Source organism: Hemitrygon akajei, chromosome 3, assembly GCF_048418815.1.
Source record: "Hemitrygon akajei chromosome 3, sHemAka1.3, whole genome shotgun sequence".
NCBI classification, from domain to species: Eukaryota; Metazoa; Chordata; class Chondrichthyes; order Myliobatiformes; family Dasyatidae; genus Hemitrygon; species Hemitrygon akajei.
In genome coordinates, this window is record NC_133126.1 from 94,603,642 (window position 1) to 94,621,079 (window position 17,438).

Here is a 17,438-nt window from a genome sequence, read left to right on the forward strand (position 1 = left end):
CACCAAGCTGATACGAGCCTTTGGGCCAGCTGGTCCCCACTGACCAAGATGCCCTACCCAAACTGGTCTTAGTTGCCAGCATTTGACCCATAACTTCCTAAATCTCTATGCACACAAGTGTCAGACAACGACCACATCATGGCTGAGTTCCCTACATTGAACCCAGGAGATCTCCACTGACCAGATAACCAAATAAGCCAGTATCATCAACAGTAGCAGCGGCTGGGTACCGTGGAGTAGTCTACCACTCTGACTATCCACAGCCCCGGCCTGGGTTTCCTACAAAGCACAAGAGTACTGAACTGTGGCCTAGTTAGAGAAGTTGTGTGTCGAAAGTAGATTATCACCACGCTTTAGGAATCCCTCTCATTTCACCAAACAACCCCCACTACTTCTGATCCCCCCCTTTCCTCCACCACCCATACAGCTGTGGTTAATAACCTTGTGGTTGTTAACTAGGGGTATTTGTGGGAATGGATCTGTCATCAGTCAGACAGGAGTAGGAATTAGATCTGGAGGCTGCAGTGTTAATGCAGTGCTATTGCCAAGTTAGTCTGGCAATAGGAGGGTCAGAGAGATGAGCAAAATGCAGGTCTAACAGCAGTGGGAGAGAACAATGAGTGATGTCCCTCTGCTCCATAAGAGGCCCATTCAAGAGTACAGTAAGGATGAACACTTGATCTCTCAGTCAACCTCACTGTGCCCTTGTCTGTCTTTCTGCACTTTATTTACTGTGTAATTACATTATATTTTGCTTTCATCAGCAAGGAAGTACGGAAGCCTGAAGACACACACTCAACAATTCAGGAACAGCTTCTTCTCTTCTGCCATCAGATTTCTGAATGGAAATAGAACCCATAAACTCTACCCACTATCTCACTCCTTTTCACCCTCTTTTTCCACTACTTATTTAACTTTTTAATATACTGTAATTTGCAGTTTTAAAATTATGTTTTGCTCTGTACTACTGCCACAAAACAACAAATTTCACAACATATGCTGGTGATATTAAAACTGATGCTGTAGGCTGATTTTTTCCTCCCCTTTTGTACTACCCTGATGTACTTGCATACGCCACGATCTCTCCAGATGTACTTGTCTATGCTACGATCTCTCTGGATGTACTTGTCTATGCTACGATCTCTCTGGATGTACTTGTCTACGCTACGATCTCTCTGGATGTACTTGTCTATGCTATGATCTCTCTGGATGTACTTGTCTATGCTACGATCTCTCCGGATGTACTTGTCTATGCTACGATCTCTCCGGATGTACTTGTCTATGCTACGATCTCTCTGGATGTACTTGTCTATGCTACGATCTCTCCGGATGTACTTGTCTACACTACGATCTCTCCGGACGTACTTGCGTATGCTACAATCTCTCCGGACGTACTTGCGTATGCTACAATCTCTCTGGATGGCACGCTACGATCTCCCTGGGTGTCACGCATACAAATGTCTTTCAATATAAATCAGTACATGCAACCTGTTGGAAAACCAAGAACATCACCTCACAGTCAGAAGGCCTGGGTGTGTGAGCAGCTCTTGGCTTCTCGACCCTGTGTAAGTGACGATTCTGTAAACCAACCACCTTTCTCCTTCTACTTTGTCATCGCTGGAATCACTTTGACACCACAGCCCAGGGTTTTCTTGACATTACTCTATTTTACCTTTACAGATCGTGTAGCCAAAAACAAGGAGTAACAACAAATACACGAAATACTGTGGAACCATCAGTCTCAGCAGCTAATAGGCATCAGGGATACCGCATCAGATCCACCCGACCAGTAAAGCTGTAGGAATGATTGGAGAAGGTGTTGAGCTCGTCATTCCCCTGCTCCTAGCAGCAGTACAGGGATCTAGGATGCTGGCTGGGTCCACTCCATCAGTTCCACAGTCCAGTAAGTGAGTGATTCCACTGCAAAATGCATCAGTACTGAGCCCATTCCTTCCTGGCCAGATTCCCAAGCAGGGGTACCTCTCGCCCGGACCACCAATCTCAGGCTCGTGGCCACGGTAACACCATCAGCCACCGAGACAGAGCACGGCCACAAAACAACCTCCTGCAGTGCAGGGAAAGCCGCCGTAAGCAGTCGCTCACACGAGGCAGCCTGACGCCTCATGGTATAACACTCCCGCACAGGCGCACATACAGACCAGCAGTGGGCCAATATTGTTCAGTTCTGGTCCCAGTCTGCTGCAGCCCAGGCGGGCAGCGGGGAGGAATACTCCCAATCTGGCCCCGTGTACCGTAGCGCGTGCAGATACATGACCAGGTCCTCGGGAGAGGGGTCTTTCCTGACCAGCCGACACTCTCCACATAGATTGTCCTTCACTGACCCCGGCAGCTGTGTGGGGTCTCCACCCCCGCCAGTGATCCCCTCCACGCCGCTGCTGGCCCCGGGCCGCTGTTCATCCGGGAGATCCAGCAGGTCGAGGCTCTCCCGCTGCCGGTGAAGCTCCACCAGGTCCCTCAGCAACTCCTCATCTGTCTTGTCCAGCCTCCCCCCTCTGGCACGGTGGGAGCCCCAGGCCTCAGTGTTGTACACGGGGTCGTTGACAATGGGGTGGCCCAGGTACTGGAGGTGGACGCGAATCTGGTGGGTGCGGCCAGTGTAGGGCCGGCAGCAAACTACACTGGACCGCCCGTTGTAGCTCAGCCTCTGGAAGGCAGTGCGGCAGGGCTTGCCCGCGGGGTGCACCCGGCATACGCCCACCTTGTAGGACACCACCAGGATGGGCTCCTCACATATCACGTTGCCATCAGGAAACTCCCCCTCCACTCGGCACACGTACTCCTTCTGCACCTGCAACGACAGCAACAGCTCAGTGAGTTGGTGAGGTGACCAGCAGCAACCCCCCCCCACCCCCACCCCTCCTTCCTTCACAGTGTCCTCCCAGGATCACAGGGAAATGCAGAGTTCTGGGCACAGCTCAGTACACTGGGAAAACCAGTCTCCCCGTGTACTCTGCACTGGTAAAGCAGCCAACATAATTAATAACCCCACCACCCCAGACATTGTCCCTTCTCCCCCCCCCATCAGATTTAAAATACCAAACCATCTACTATCATCAGGCTGAAGCACAGCTTCTGTCTCAATGTTATAGGACTATTGTATGACCCCCGAGTATGATAAGAAGGACTCTTGAGGGCAATCTGAAGTGAGAGGAATGATTTGAGGTGGACAGGGGTTACACTTGGGAAAAGGCACCCAGTGGTGTGGGAATACCAGCACACCTTATTGAACCGAAGCCCCAGGAAGCCTGCCACGTCCCAAACAGACACAATGGATGGTGGTCAGCTCCCTATTATCCCAGCCGGATGCTCACTGCCTGGGCAGAGGCTATGCGAAGGTCTGAGAGTCACTGAGCACAGCTGCAGACTCCTTAGCCCAAATCGTCGATGCTGACAAAGATACCTTCCTGAGCCAGTGCCATTGCACATGTTTGGCCAGCTCTCTCCACACCTTTCTATCCAAGTACCTGCCCAAATGGTGTAAATGTCTATAGCTCATTCGACACACACACCACCCTGTGAGGAAAATCTTGCTCCTCAGACCTCCATTTAGATCTTCCCTCTCACACTAAACCCATGCCCTCTAGTTTCGGAATCCCCTAACCTGCGGAAAAGACTGTGACCATCCACTGATCAAGACCCTTGTGATTTTATACACGAGAGGCATTTGATTGAGAAGAGATGTGATGGAATAACCGTGTTGAGACCAAGACTGGATCTTTTATTGAATGGCGAAGCAAGCTCGAGGGGCTCCTGATTATGTTCTTGCAATGCATGCTTTTCAACAACAAAAGGCAGCATAATAAATCCCAATTCTTTCCAAACCAATACAATTTCCAGCAGCAGGCAGCGCTGTCTAAGTGAATAAGCATGCACGGACACCCAGGGGTATACAGATACACAGTCCCCTGAAAGGGGTAACACAAGTAGGGCGAAGAAAGCATTTGGCACACTGGCCTTCACTGGTAAGGCCACAGAGTACAGGGATTGGGATGTCCTATTAAGATGAGCCACATTTACAGAAATATGGGTAGTTCTAATCTCTACATTACAGTAATGTATAGACTGGGTCTGATTTTCCTGAAGCAAAGAATACTGATGGGTGACGTAATAGACACAGTGTATAAAATTGTGAGAGATGTTAATAGGATATACAGCCAGAGTCTGAACAAAGAGGGAGTAGCTTTAATGTGAGAGCGAGGAAGTTTAAGGTGGTTGAGAGTAATTGGTATCAGGAAGGAGATGCCAGGAGGTGGTAGAAACCCAACAACAGTAAAGCAGCATCTGGTCCAGTGTTTTCATGAGAAGGACATAGAGGGATTACTATTTGATGCAGGCCACAGGGATTAGACACACGATGGTCAGTAGTGATGCTAAGGGCCACAGGGATTAGTATAGACACACGATGGTCAGCGATGCCGGGGGTCACAAGGATTAGTATAGACACACGATGGTCAGTCGTGATGCCGAGGGTCACAGGGATTAGTATAGACACACGATGGTCAGTGATGCCGGGGGTCACAGGGATTAGTATAGACACACGATGGTCAGTAGTGATGTCGAGGGTCACAGGGATTAGTATAGACACACGATGGTCAGTGATGCCGAGGGTCACAGGGATTAGTATAGACACACGATGGTCAGTGATGCCGAGGGTCACAGGGATTAGTATAGACACACGATGGTCAGTGAAGCCGAGGGTCACAGGGATTAGTATAGACACACGATGGTCAGTGATGCCGAGGGTCACAGGGATTAGTATAGACACACGATGGTCAGTGATGCCGAGGGTCACAGGGATTAGTATAGACACACGATGGTCAGTGATGCCGAGGGTCACAGGGATTAGTATAGACACACGATGGTCAGTGATGCCGAGGGTCACAGGGATTAGTATAGACACACGATGGTCAGTGATGCCGAGGGTCACAGGGATTAGTATAGACACACGATGGTCAGTGATGCCGAGGGTCACAGGGATTAGTATAGACACACGATGGTCAGTGATGCCGATGGTCACAGGGATTAGTATAGACACACGATGGTCAGTGAAGCCGGGGGTCACAGGGATTAGTGTAGACACACGATGGTCAGTAGCGATGCCGAGGGTCACAGGGATTAGTGTAGACACACGATGGTCAGTCGTGATGCCGAGGGTCACAGGGATTAGTATAGACATACGATGGTCAGTCGTGATGCCGAGGGTCACAGGGATTAGTATAGACATACGATGGTCAGTCGTGATGCCGAGGGTCACAGGGATTAGTATAGACATACGATGGTCAGTCGTGATGCCGAGGGTCACAGGGATTAGTATAGACACACGATGGTCAGTGATGCCGAGGGTCACAGGGATTAGTATAGACACACGATGGTCAGTGATGCCGAGGGTCACAGGGATTAGTATAGACACACGATGGTCAGTGATGCCGAGGGTCACAGGGATTAGTATAGACACACGATGGTCAGTGAAGCCGAGGGTCACAGGGATTAGTATAGACACACGATGGTCAGTGATGCCGAGGGTCACAGGGATTAGTATAGACACACGATGGTCAGTGATGCCGAGGGTCACAGGGATTAGTATAGACACACGATGGTCAGTCGTGATGCCGAGGGTCACAGGGATTAGTATAGACACACGATGGTCAGTGATGCCGAGGGTCACAGGGATTAGTATAGACACACGATGGTCAGTGATGCCGAGGGTCACAGGGATTAGTATAGACACACGATGGTCAGTCGTGATGCCGAGGGTCACAGGGATTAGTATAGACACACGATGGTCAGTGATGCCGAGGGTCACAGGGATTAGTATAGACACACGATGGTCAGTGAAGCCGAGGGTCACAGGGATTAGTATAGACACACGATGGTCAGTGATGCCGAGGGTCACAGGGATTAGTATAGACACACGATGGTCAGTAGTGATGCCGAGGGTCACAGGGATTAGTATAGACACACGATGGTCAGTGATGCCGGGGGTCACAAGGATTAGTATAGACACACGATGGTCAGTGATGCCGAGGGTCACAGGGATTAGTGTAGACACACGATGGTCAGTCGTGATGCCGAGGGTCACAGGGATTAGTATAGACATACGATGGTCAGTCGTGATGCCGAGGGTCACAGGGATTAGTATAGACATACGATGGTCAGTCGTGATGCCGAGGGTCACAGGGATTAGTATAGACACACGATGGTCAGTGATGCCGAGGGTCACAGGGATTAGTATAGACACACGATGGTCAGTGATGCCGGGGGTCACAGGGATTAGTATAGACACACGATGGTCAGTGATGCCGAAGGTCACAGGGATTAGTATAGACACACGATGGTCAGTGATGCCGAGGGTCACAGGGATTAGTATAGACACACGATGGTCAGTAGTGATGCCGAGGGTCACAGGGATTAGTATAGACACACGATGGTCAGTGATGCCGGGGGTCACAGGGATTAGTATAGACACACGATGGTCAGTGATGCCGAGGGTCACAGGGATTAGTATAGACACACGATGGTCAGTCGTGATGCCGAGGGTCACAGGGATTAGTATAGACACACGATGGTCAGTGATGCCGAGGGTCACAGGGATTAGTATAGACACACGATGGTCAGTGATGCCGAGGGTCACAGGGATTAGTATAGACACACGATGGTCAGTGATGCCGAGGGTCACAGGGATTAGTATAGACACACGATGGTCAGTGAAGCCGAGGGTCACAGGGATTAGTATAGACACACAATGGTCAGTGAAGCCGAGGGTCACAGGGATTAGTATAGACACACGATGGTCAGTGATGCCGAGGGTCACAAGGATTAGTATAGACACACGATGGTCAGTGATGACGAGGGTCACAGGGATTAGTATAGACACACGATGGTCAGTAGTGATGTCGAGGGTCCACAGGGATTAGTATAGACACACAATGGTCAGTAGTGATGCCGGGGGTCACAGGGATTAGTATAGACACACGATGGTCAGTGATGCCGAGGGTCACAGGGATTAGTATAGACACACGATGGTCAGTGAAGCCGAGGGTCACAGGAATTAGTATAGACACACGATGGTCAGTGATGCCGAGGGTCACAGGGATTAGTATAGACACACAATGGTCAGTAGTGATGCCGGGGGTCACAGGGATTAGTATAGACACACGATGGTCAGTGAAGCCGAGGGTCACAGGAATTAGTATAGACACACGATGGTCAGTGATGCCGAGGGTCACAGGGATTAGTATAGACATACGATGGTCAGTAGTGATGCCGAGGGTCACAGGGATTAGTATAGACACACGATGGTCAGTAGTGATGCCGAGGGTCACAGGGATTAGTATAGACACACGATGGTCAGTGATGCCGAGGGTCACAGGGATTAGTATAGACACACGATGGTCAGTGATGCCGGGGGTCACAGGGATTAGTATAGACACACGATGGTCAGTAGTGATGCCGAGGGTCACAGGGATTAGTATAGACACATGATGGTCAGTAGTGATGCCGGGGGTCACAGGGATTAGTATAGACACACGATGGTCAGTAGTGATGCCGAGGGTCACAGGGATTAGTATAGACACACGATGGTCAGTAGTGATGCCGAGGGTCACAGGGATTAGTATAGACACACGATGGTCAGTAGTGATGCCGAGGGTCACAGGGATTAGTATAGACACACGATGGTCAGTAGTGATGCCGAGGGTCACAGGGATTAGTATAGACACACGATGGTCAGTAGTGATGCCGAGGGTCACAGGAATTAGTATAGACACACGATGGTCAGTAGTGATGCCGAGGGTCACAGGGATTAGTATAGACACACGATGGTCAGTGATGCCGAGGGTCACAGGGATTAGTATAGACACACGATGGTCAGTAGTGATGCCGAGGGTCACAGGGATTAGTATAGACATACGATGGTCAGTGATGCCGAGGGTCACAGGGATTAGTATAGACACACGATGGTCAGTCGTGATGCCGAGGGTCACAGGGATTAGTATAGACACACGATGGTCAGTAGTGATGCCGAGGGTCACAGGGATTAGTATAGACACACGATGGTCAGTAGTGATGCCGAGGGTCACAGGGATTAGTATAGACACACGATGGTCAGTAGTGATGCCGAGGGTCACAGGATTAGTATAGACACACGATGGTCAGTAGTGATGCCGAGGGTCACAGGGATTAGTATAGACACACGATGGTCAGTGATGCCGAGGGTCACAGGGATTAGTATAGACACACGATGGTCAGTAGTGATGCCGAGGGTCACAGGGATTAGTATAGACATACGATGGTCAGTGATGCCGAGGGTCACAGGGATTAGTATAGACACACGATGGTCAGTCGTGATGCCGAGGGTCACAGGGATTAGTATAGACACACGATGGTCAGTAGTGATGCCGAGGGTCACAGGGATTAGTATAGACACACGATGGTCAGTAGTGATGCCGAGGGTCACAGGGATTAGTATAGACACACGATGGTCAGTGATGCCGAGGGTCACAGGGATTAGTATAGACATACGATGGTCAGTCGTGATGCCGAGGGTCACAGGGATTAGTATAGACACACGATGTTCAGTGATGCCGAGGGTCACAGGGATTAGTATAGACACACGATGGTCAGTAGTGATGCCGAGGGTCACAGGGATTAGTATAGACACACGATGGTCAGTAGTGATGCCGAGGGTCACAGGGATTAGTATAGACACACGATGGTCAGTAGTGATGCCGAGGGGCACAGGGATTAGTATAGACACACGATGGTCAGTAGTGATGCCGAGGGTCACAGGGATTAGTATAGACACACGATGGTCAGTAGTGATGCCGAGGGTCACAGGGATTAGTATAGACACACGATGGTCAGTGATGCCGAGGGTCACAGGGATTAGTATAGACACACGATGGTCAGTGATGCCGAGGGTCACAGGGATTAGTATAGACACACAATGGTCAGTAGTGATGCCGAGGGTCACAGGGATTAGTATAGACACACGATGGTCAGTAGTGATGCCGAGGGTCACAGGGATTAGTATAGACACACGATGGTCAGTGATGCCGAGGGTCACAGGGATTAGTATAGACATACGATGGTCAGTCGTGATGCCGAGGGTCACAGGGATTAGTATAGACACACGATGGTCAGTCGTGATGCCGAGGGGTCACAGGGATTAGTATAGACACACGATGGTCAGTAGTGATGCCGAGGGTCACAGGGATTAGTATAGACACACGATGGTCAGTGATGCCGAGGGTCACAGGGATTAGTATAGACATACGATGGTCAGTCGTGATGCCGAGGGTCACAGGGATTAGTATAGACACACGATGGTCAGTCGTGATGCCGAGGGTCACAGGGATTAGTATAGACACACGATGGTCAGTAGTGATGCCGAGGGTCACAGGGATTAGTATAGACACACGATGGTCAGTAGTGATGTCGAGGGGTCACAGGGATTAGTATAGACACACAATGGTCAGTGATGCCGAGGGTCACAGGGATTAGTATAGACACACGATGGTCAGTAGTGATGCCGAGGGTCACAGGGATTAGTATAGACACACGATGGTCAGTGATGCCGAGGGTCACAGGGATTAGTATAGACACACGATGGTCAGTGATGCCGAGGGGTCACAGGGATTAGTATAGACACACGATGGTCAGTGATGCCGAGGGTCACAGGGATTAGTATAGACACACGATGGTCAGTGAAGCCGAGGGTCACAGGGATTAGTATAGACACACGATGGTCAGTAGTGATGCCGAGGGTCACAAGGATTAGTATAGACACACGATGGTCAGTGATGCCGAGGGTCACAGGGATGAGTATAGACACACGATGGTCAGTAGTGATGCCGAGGGTCACAAGGATTAGTATAGACACACGATGGTCAGTAGTGATGCCGAGGGTCACAGGGATTAGTATAGACACAATACGGTCAGTGAAGCCGAGGGTCACAGGGTCAGTGATGCCGAGGGTCACAGGGATTAGTATAGACACACGATGGTCAGTGATGCCGAGGGTCACAAGGATTAGTATAGACACACGATGGTCAGTGATGCCGAGGGGTCACAGGGATTAGTATAGACACACGATGGTCAGTAGTGATGCCGAGGGTCACAGGGATTAGTATAGACCACACGATGGTCCAGTAGTGATGTCGAGGGTCACAGGGATTAGTATAGACACACGATGGTCAGTGATGCGGGGGTCACAAGGATTAGTATAGACACACGATGGTCAGTGATGCCGAGGGTCACAGGGATTAGTATAGACACACGATGGTCAGTGATGCCGAGGGTCACAGGGATTAGCTATAGTACACACGATGGTCCAGTGATGCCGAGGGTCACAGGGATTAGTATAGACCACACGATTGTCAGTGATGCCGAGGGTCCACAGGGATTAGTATAGACACACGATGGTCAGTGATGCCGAGGGTCACAGGGGATTAGTATAGACACACGATGGTCAGTGATGCCGAGGGTCACAAGGATTAGTATAGACACACGATGGTCAGTGATGCCGGGGGTCACAGGGATTAGTATAGACACACGATGGTCAGTGATGCCGAGGGTCACAGGGATTAGTATAGACACACGATGGTCAGTGATGCCGAGGGTCACAGGGATTAGTATAGACACACGATGCTCAGTGATGCCGAGGGGTCACAGGGATTAGTATAGACACACGATGGTCAGTGATGCCGGGGGTCACAGGATTAGTATAGACACACGATGGTCAGTGATGCCGAGGGTCACAGGGATTAGTATAGACACACGATGGTCAGTGATGCCGAAGGTCACAGGGATTAGTATAGACACACGATGGTCAGTGATGCCGGGGGTCACAGGGATTAGTATAGACACACGATGGTCAGTGATGCCGAGGGTCACAGGGATTAGTATAGACACACCGATGGTCAGTGATGCCGAGGGTCACAGGGATTAGTATAGACACACGATGGTCAGTGATGCCGAGGGTCACAGGGATTAGTATAGACACACGATGGTCAGTGATGCCGGGGGTCACAGGGATTAGTATAGACACACGATGGGTCAGTGATGCCGAGGGTCACAGGGATTAGTATAGACACACGATGGTCAGTGATGCCGAAGGTCACAGGGATTAGTATAGACACACGATGGTCAGTGATGCCGAGGGTCACAGGGATTAGTATAGACACACGATGGTCAGTAGTGATGTCGAGGGTCACAGGGATTAGTATAGACACACGATGGTCAGTGATGCCGAAGGTCACAGGGATTAGTATAGACACACGATGGTCAGTAGTGATGTCGAGGGTCACAGGGATTAGTATAGACACACGATGGTCAGTGATTGCCGAGGGTCACAGGGATTAGTATAGACACACGATGGTCAGTAGTGATGTCGAGGGTCACAGGGATTAGTATAGACACACGATGGTCAGTGATGCCGAAGGTCACAGGGATTAGTATAGACACACGATGGTCAGTGATGCCGAGGGTCACAGGGATTAGTATAGACACACGATGGTCAGTAGTGATGTCGAGGGTCACAGGGATTAGTATAGACACACGATGGTCAGTGATGCCGAAGGTAACAGGGATTAGTATAGACACACGATGGTCAGTAGTGATGTCGAGGGTCACAGGATTAGTATAGACACACGATGGTCAGTGATGCCGAGGGTCACAGGGATTAGTATAGACACACGATGGTCAGTGATGCCGAGGGTCACAGGGATTAGTATAGACACATGATGGTCAGTGATGCCGAGGGTCACAGGGATTAGTATAGACACACGATTGTCAGTGATGCCGAGGGTCACAGGGATTAGTATAGACACACAATGGTCAGTGATGCCGGGGGTCACAGGGATTAGTATAGACACACGATCGTCAGTGATGCCGAGGGTCACAGGGATTAGTATAGGACACACGATGGTCAGTAGTGATGCCGAGGGTCACAGGGATTAGTATAGACACACGATGGTCAGTAGTGATGCCGAGGGTCACAGGGATTAGTATAGGACACACATGATGGTCAGTGATGCCGGGGGTCACAGGGATTAGTATAGACACACGATCGTCAGTGATGCCGAGGGTCACAGGGATTAGTATAGACACACGATGGTCAGTAGTGATGCCGAGGGTCACAGGGATTAGTATAGACACACAATGGTCAGTAGTGATGCCGAGGGTCACAGGGATTAGTATAGACACACGATGGTCAGTGATGCCGAGGGTCACAGGGATTAGTATAGACACACGATGGTCAGTGATGCCGAGGGTCACAGGGATTAGTATAGACACACGATTGTCAGTGATGCCGAGGGTCACAGGGATTAGTATAGACACACGATGGTCAGTAGTGATGTCGAGGGTCACAGGGATTAGTATAGACACACGATGGTCAGTGATGCCGGGGGTCACAGGGATTAGTATAGGACACACGATGGTCAGTGATGCCGGGGGTCACACGGATTAGTATAGACACACACGATGGTCAGTGATGCCGGGGGTCACAAGGATTAGTATAGACACACGATGGTCAGTAGTGATGCCGAGGGTCACAGGGATTAGTATAGACACACGATGGTCAGTAGTGATGCTGAGGGTCACAGGGATTAGTATAGACACACGATGGTCAGTAGTGATGTCGAGGGTCACAGGGATTAGTATAGACACACGATGGTCAGTGATGCCGGGGGTCACAAGGATTAGTATAGACACACGATGGTCAGTGATGCCCGAGGGTCACAGGGATTAGTATAGACACACGATGGTCAGTAGTGATGCCGAGGGTCACAGGGATTAGTATAGACACACGATGGTCAGTAGTGATGCGAGGGTCACAGGGATTAGTATAGACACAACGATGGTCAGTAGTGCTGCCGAGGGTCACAGGGATTAGTATAGACACACGATGGTCAGTAGTGATGCCGGGGGTCACAAGGATTAGTATAGGACACACGATGGTCAGTCGTGATGCCGAGGGTCACAGGGATTAGTATAGACACACGATGGTCAGTCGTGATGCCGAGGGTCACAGGGATTAGTATAGACACATGATGGTCAGTGATGCCGAGGGTCACAGGGATTAGTATAGACACACGATGGTCAGTGATGCCGAGGGGTCACAGGGATTAGTATAGACACACGATGGTCAGTGATGCCGAGGGTCACAGGGATTAGTATAGACACACGATGGTCAGTAGTGATGCCGGGGGTCACAAGGATTAGTATAGACACACGATGGTCAGTCGTGATGCCGAGGGTCACAGGGATTAGTATAGATATACGATGGTCAGTCGTGATGCCGAGGGTCACAGGGATTAGTATAGACACACGATGGTCAGTGATGCCGGGGGTCACAGGGATTAGTATAGACACACGATGGTCAGTGATGCCGAGGGTCACAGGGATTAGTATAGACACACGATGGTCAGTGATGCCGAAGGTCACAGGGATTAGTATAGGACACACGATGGTCAGTGATGCCGAGGGTCACAGGGATTAGTATAGACACATGATGGTCAGTGATGCCGAGGGTCACAGGGATTAGTATAGACACACGATGGTCAGTGATGCCGAGGGTCACAGGGATTAGTATAGACACACGATGGTCAGTGATGCCGAAGGTCACAGGGATTAGTATAGACACATGATGGTCAGTGATGCCGAGGGTCACAGGGATTAGTATAGACACACGATGGTCAGTGATGCCGAGGGTCACAGGATTAGTATAGACACACGATGGTCAGTGATGCCGAGGGTCACAGGGATTAGTATAGGACATACGATGGTCAGTCGTGATGCCGAGGGTCACAGGGATTAGTATAGACACACGATGGTCAGTGATGCCGAGGGTCACAGGATTAGTATAGACACACGATGGTCAGTGATGCCGAGGGTCACAGGGATTAGTATAGACACACGATGGTCAGTGATGCCGAGGGTCACAGGGATTAGTATAGACACACGATGGTCAGTCGTGATGCCGAGGGTCACAAGGATTAGTATAGACACACGATGGTCAGTGATGCCGAGGGTCACAGGGATTAGTATAGACACACGATGGTCAGTGATGCCGAGGGGTCACAGGGATTAGTATAGACACACCGATGGTCCAGTGATGCCGGGGGTCACAAGGATTAGTATAGACACACGATGGTCAGTGATGCCGAGGGTCACAGGGATTAGTATAGACACACGATGGTCAGTGATGCTGGGGGTCACAGGGATTAGTATAGACACACGATGGTCAGTGATGCCGAGGGTCACAGGGATTAGTATAGACACACGATGGTCAGTGATGCCGAGGGTCACAGGGATTAGTATAGACACACGATGGTCAGTCGTGATGCCGAGGGTCACAAGGATTAGTATAGACACACACGATGGTCAGTGATGCCGAGGGTCACAGGGATTAGTATAGACACACGATGGTCAGTGATGCCGGGGTCACACGGATTAAGTATAGACACACGATGGTCAGTGATGCCGGGGGTCACAAGGATTAGTATAGACACACGATGGTCAGTAGTGATGCCGAGGGTCACAGGGATTAGTATAGACACACGATGGTCAGTAGTGATGCTGAGGGTCACAGGGATTAGTATAGACACACGATGGTCAGTAGTGATGTCGAGGGTCACAGGGATTAGTATAGACACACGATGGTCAGTGATGCCGGGGGTCACAAGGATTAGTATAGACACACGATGGTCAGTGATGCCGAGGGTCACAGGGATTAGTATAGACACACGATGGTCAGTAGTGATGCCGAGGGTCACAGGGATTAGTATAGACACACGATGGTCAGTAGTGATGCCGAGGGTCACAGGGATTAGTATAGACACACGATGGTCAGTAGTGCTGCCGAGGGTCACAGGGATTAGTATAGACACACGATGGTCAGTAGTGATGCGGGGGTCACAAGGATTAGTATAGACACACGATGGTCAGTCGTGATGCCGAGGGTCACAGGGATTAGTATAGACACACGATGGTCAGTCGTGATGCCGAGGGTCACAGGGATTAGTACAGACACACGATGGTCAGTAGTGATGCCGAGGGTCACAGGGATTAGTATAGACACATGATGGTCAGTGATGCCGAGGGTCACAGGGATTAGTATAGACACACGATGGTCAGTGATGCCGAGGGTCACAGGGATTAGTATAGGACACACGATGGTCAGTAGTGATGCCGGGGGTCACAAGGATTAGTATAGACACACGATGGTCAGTCGTGATGCCGAGGGTCACAGGGATTAGTATAGATATACGATGGTCAGTCGTGATGCCGAGGGTCACAGGGATTAGTATAGACACACGATGGTCAGTGATGCCGGGGGTCACAGGGATTAGTATAGACACACGATGGTCAGTGATGCCGAGGGTCACAGGGATTAGTATAGACACACGATGGTCAGTGATGCCGAAGGTCACAGGGATTAGTATAGACACACGATGGTCAGTGATGCCGAGGGTCACAGGGATTAGTATAGACACATGATGGTCAGTGATGCCGAGGGTCACAGGGATTAGTATAGACACACGATGGTCAGTGATGCCGAGGGTCACAGGGATTAGTATAGACACACGATGGTCAGTGATGCCGAAGGTCACAGGGGATTAGTATAGACACATGATGGTCAGTGATGCCGAGGGTCACAGGGATTAGTATAGACACACGATGGTCAGTGATGCCGAGGGTCACAGGGATTAGTATAGACACACGATGGTCAGTGATGCCGAGGGTCACAGGGATTAGTATAGACATAACGATGGTCAGTCGTGATGCCGAGGGTCACAGGGATTAGTATAGACACACGATGGTCAGTGATGCCGAGGGTCACAGGGATTAGTATAGACACACGATGGTCAGTGATGCCGAGGGTCACAGGGATTAGTATAGACACACGATGGTCAGTGATGCCGAGGGTCACAGGGATCACAGGGATTAGTATAGACACACGATGGTCAGTGATGCCGAGGGTCACAGGGATTAGTATAGACACACGATGGTCAGTGATGCCGAGGGTCACAGGGATTAGTATAGACACACGATGGTCAGTCGATGCCGAGGGTCACAGGGATTAGTATAGACACACGATGGTCAGTGATGCCGAGGGTCACAGGGATTAGTATAGACACACGATGGTCAGTGAAGCCGAGGGTCACAGGGATTAGTATAGACACACGATGGTCAGTGATGCCGAGGGTCACAGGGATTAGTATAGACACACGATGGTCAGTGATGCCGAGGGTCACAGGGATTAGTATAGACACACCGATGGTCAGTAGTGATGCCGAGGGTCACAGGGATTAGTATAGACACACGATGGTCAGTGATGCCGAGGGTCACAGGGATTAGTATAGACACACGATGGTCAGTGATGCCGAGGGTCACAGGGATTAGTATAGACACACGATGGTCAGTCGTGATGCCGAGGGTCACAGGGATTAGTATAGACACACGATGGTCAGTCGTGATGCCGAGGGTCACAGGGATTAGTATAGACATACGATGGTCAGTCGTGATGCCGAGGGTCACAGGGATTAGTATAGACACACGATGGTCAGTGATGCCGAGGGTCACAGGGATTAGTATAGACACACGATGGTCAGTGATGCCGAGGGTCACAGGGATTAGTATAGACACACGATGGTCAGTTGATGCCGAGGGTCACAGGGATTAGTATAGACACACGATGGTCAGTGATGCCGAGGGTCACAGGGATTAGTATAGACACACGATGGTCAGTCGTGATGCCGAGGGTCACAGGGATTAGTATAGGACACACGATGGTCAGTGATGCCGAGGGTCACAGGGATTAGTATAGACACACGATGGTCAGTGATGCCGAGGGTCACAGGGATTAGTATAGACACACGATGGTCAGTGATGCCGAGGGTCACAGGGATTAGTATAGACACACGATGGTCAGTGATGCCGAGGGTCACAGGGATTAGTATAGACACACGATGGTCAGTGATGCCGAGGGTCACAGGGATTAGTATAGACACACGATGGTCAGTGATGCCGAGGGTCACAGGGATTAGTATAGACACACGATGGTCAGTGATGCCGAGGGTCACAGGGATTAGTATAGACACACGATGGTCAGTGAAGCCGAGGGTCACAGGGATTAGTATAGACACACGATGGTCAGTGATGCCGAGGGTCACAAGGGATTAGTATAGACACACGATGGTCAGTGATGACGAGGGTCACAGGGATTAGTATAGACACACGATGGTCAGTAGTGATGTCGAGGGTCACAGGGATTAGTATAGACACACAATGGTCAGTAGTGATGCCGGGGGTCACAGGGATTAGTATAGACATACGATGGTCAGTGATGCCGAGGGTCACAGGGAATTAGTATAGACACACGATGGTCAGTGATGCCGAGGGTCACAGGGATT

General features: G+C 50.4%; 1 protein-coding gene across 1 annotated transcript in view; it reads right to left on the reverse strand.

The window, feature by feature from the left end:
- Positions 1-1,647: 1,647 nt before the first annotated feature.
- Positions 1,648-17,438, reverse strand: part of rpusd2 (RNA pseudouridine synthase domain containing 2) — a 40,844-nt gene continuing 25,053 nt past the window's right edge. The window contains exon 4 of the mRNA XM_073040374.1: positions 1,648-2,809. Coding sequence (XP_072896475.1) covers positions 2,180-2,809 — 630 coding nt within the window. The 3' untranslated portion in view covers positions 1,648-2,179. The remainder of the gene's footprint in view (positions 2,810-17,438) is intronic.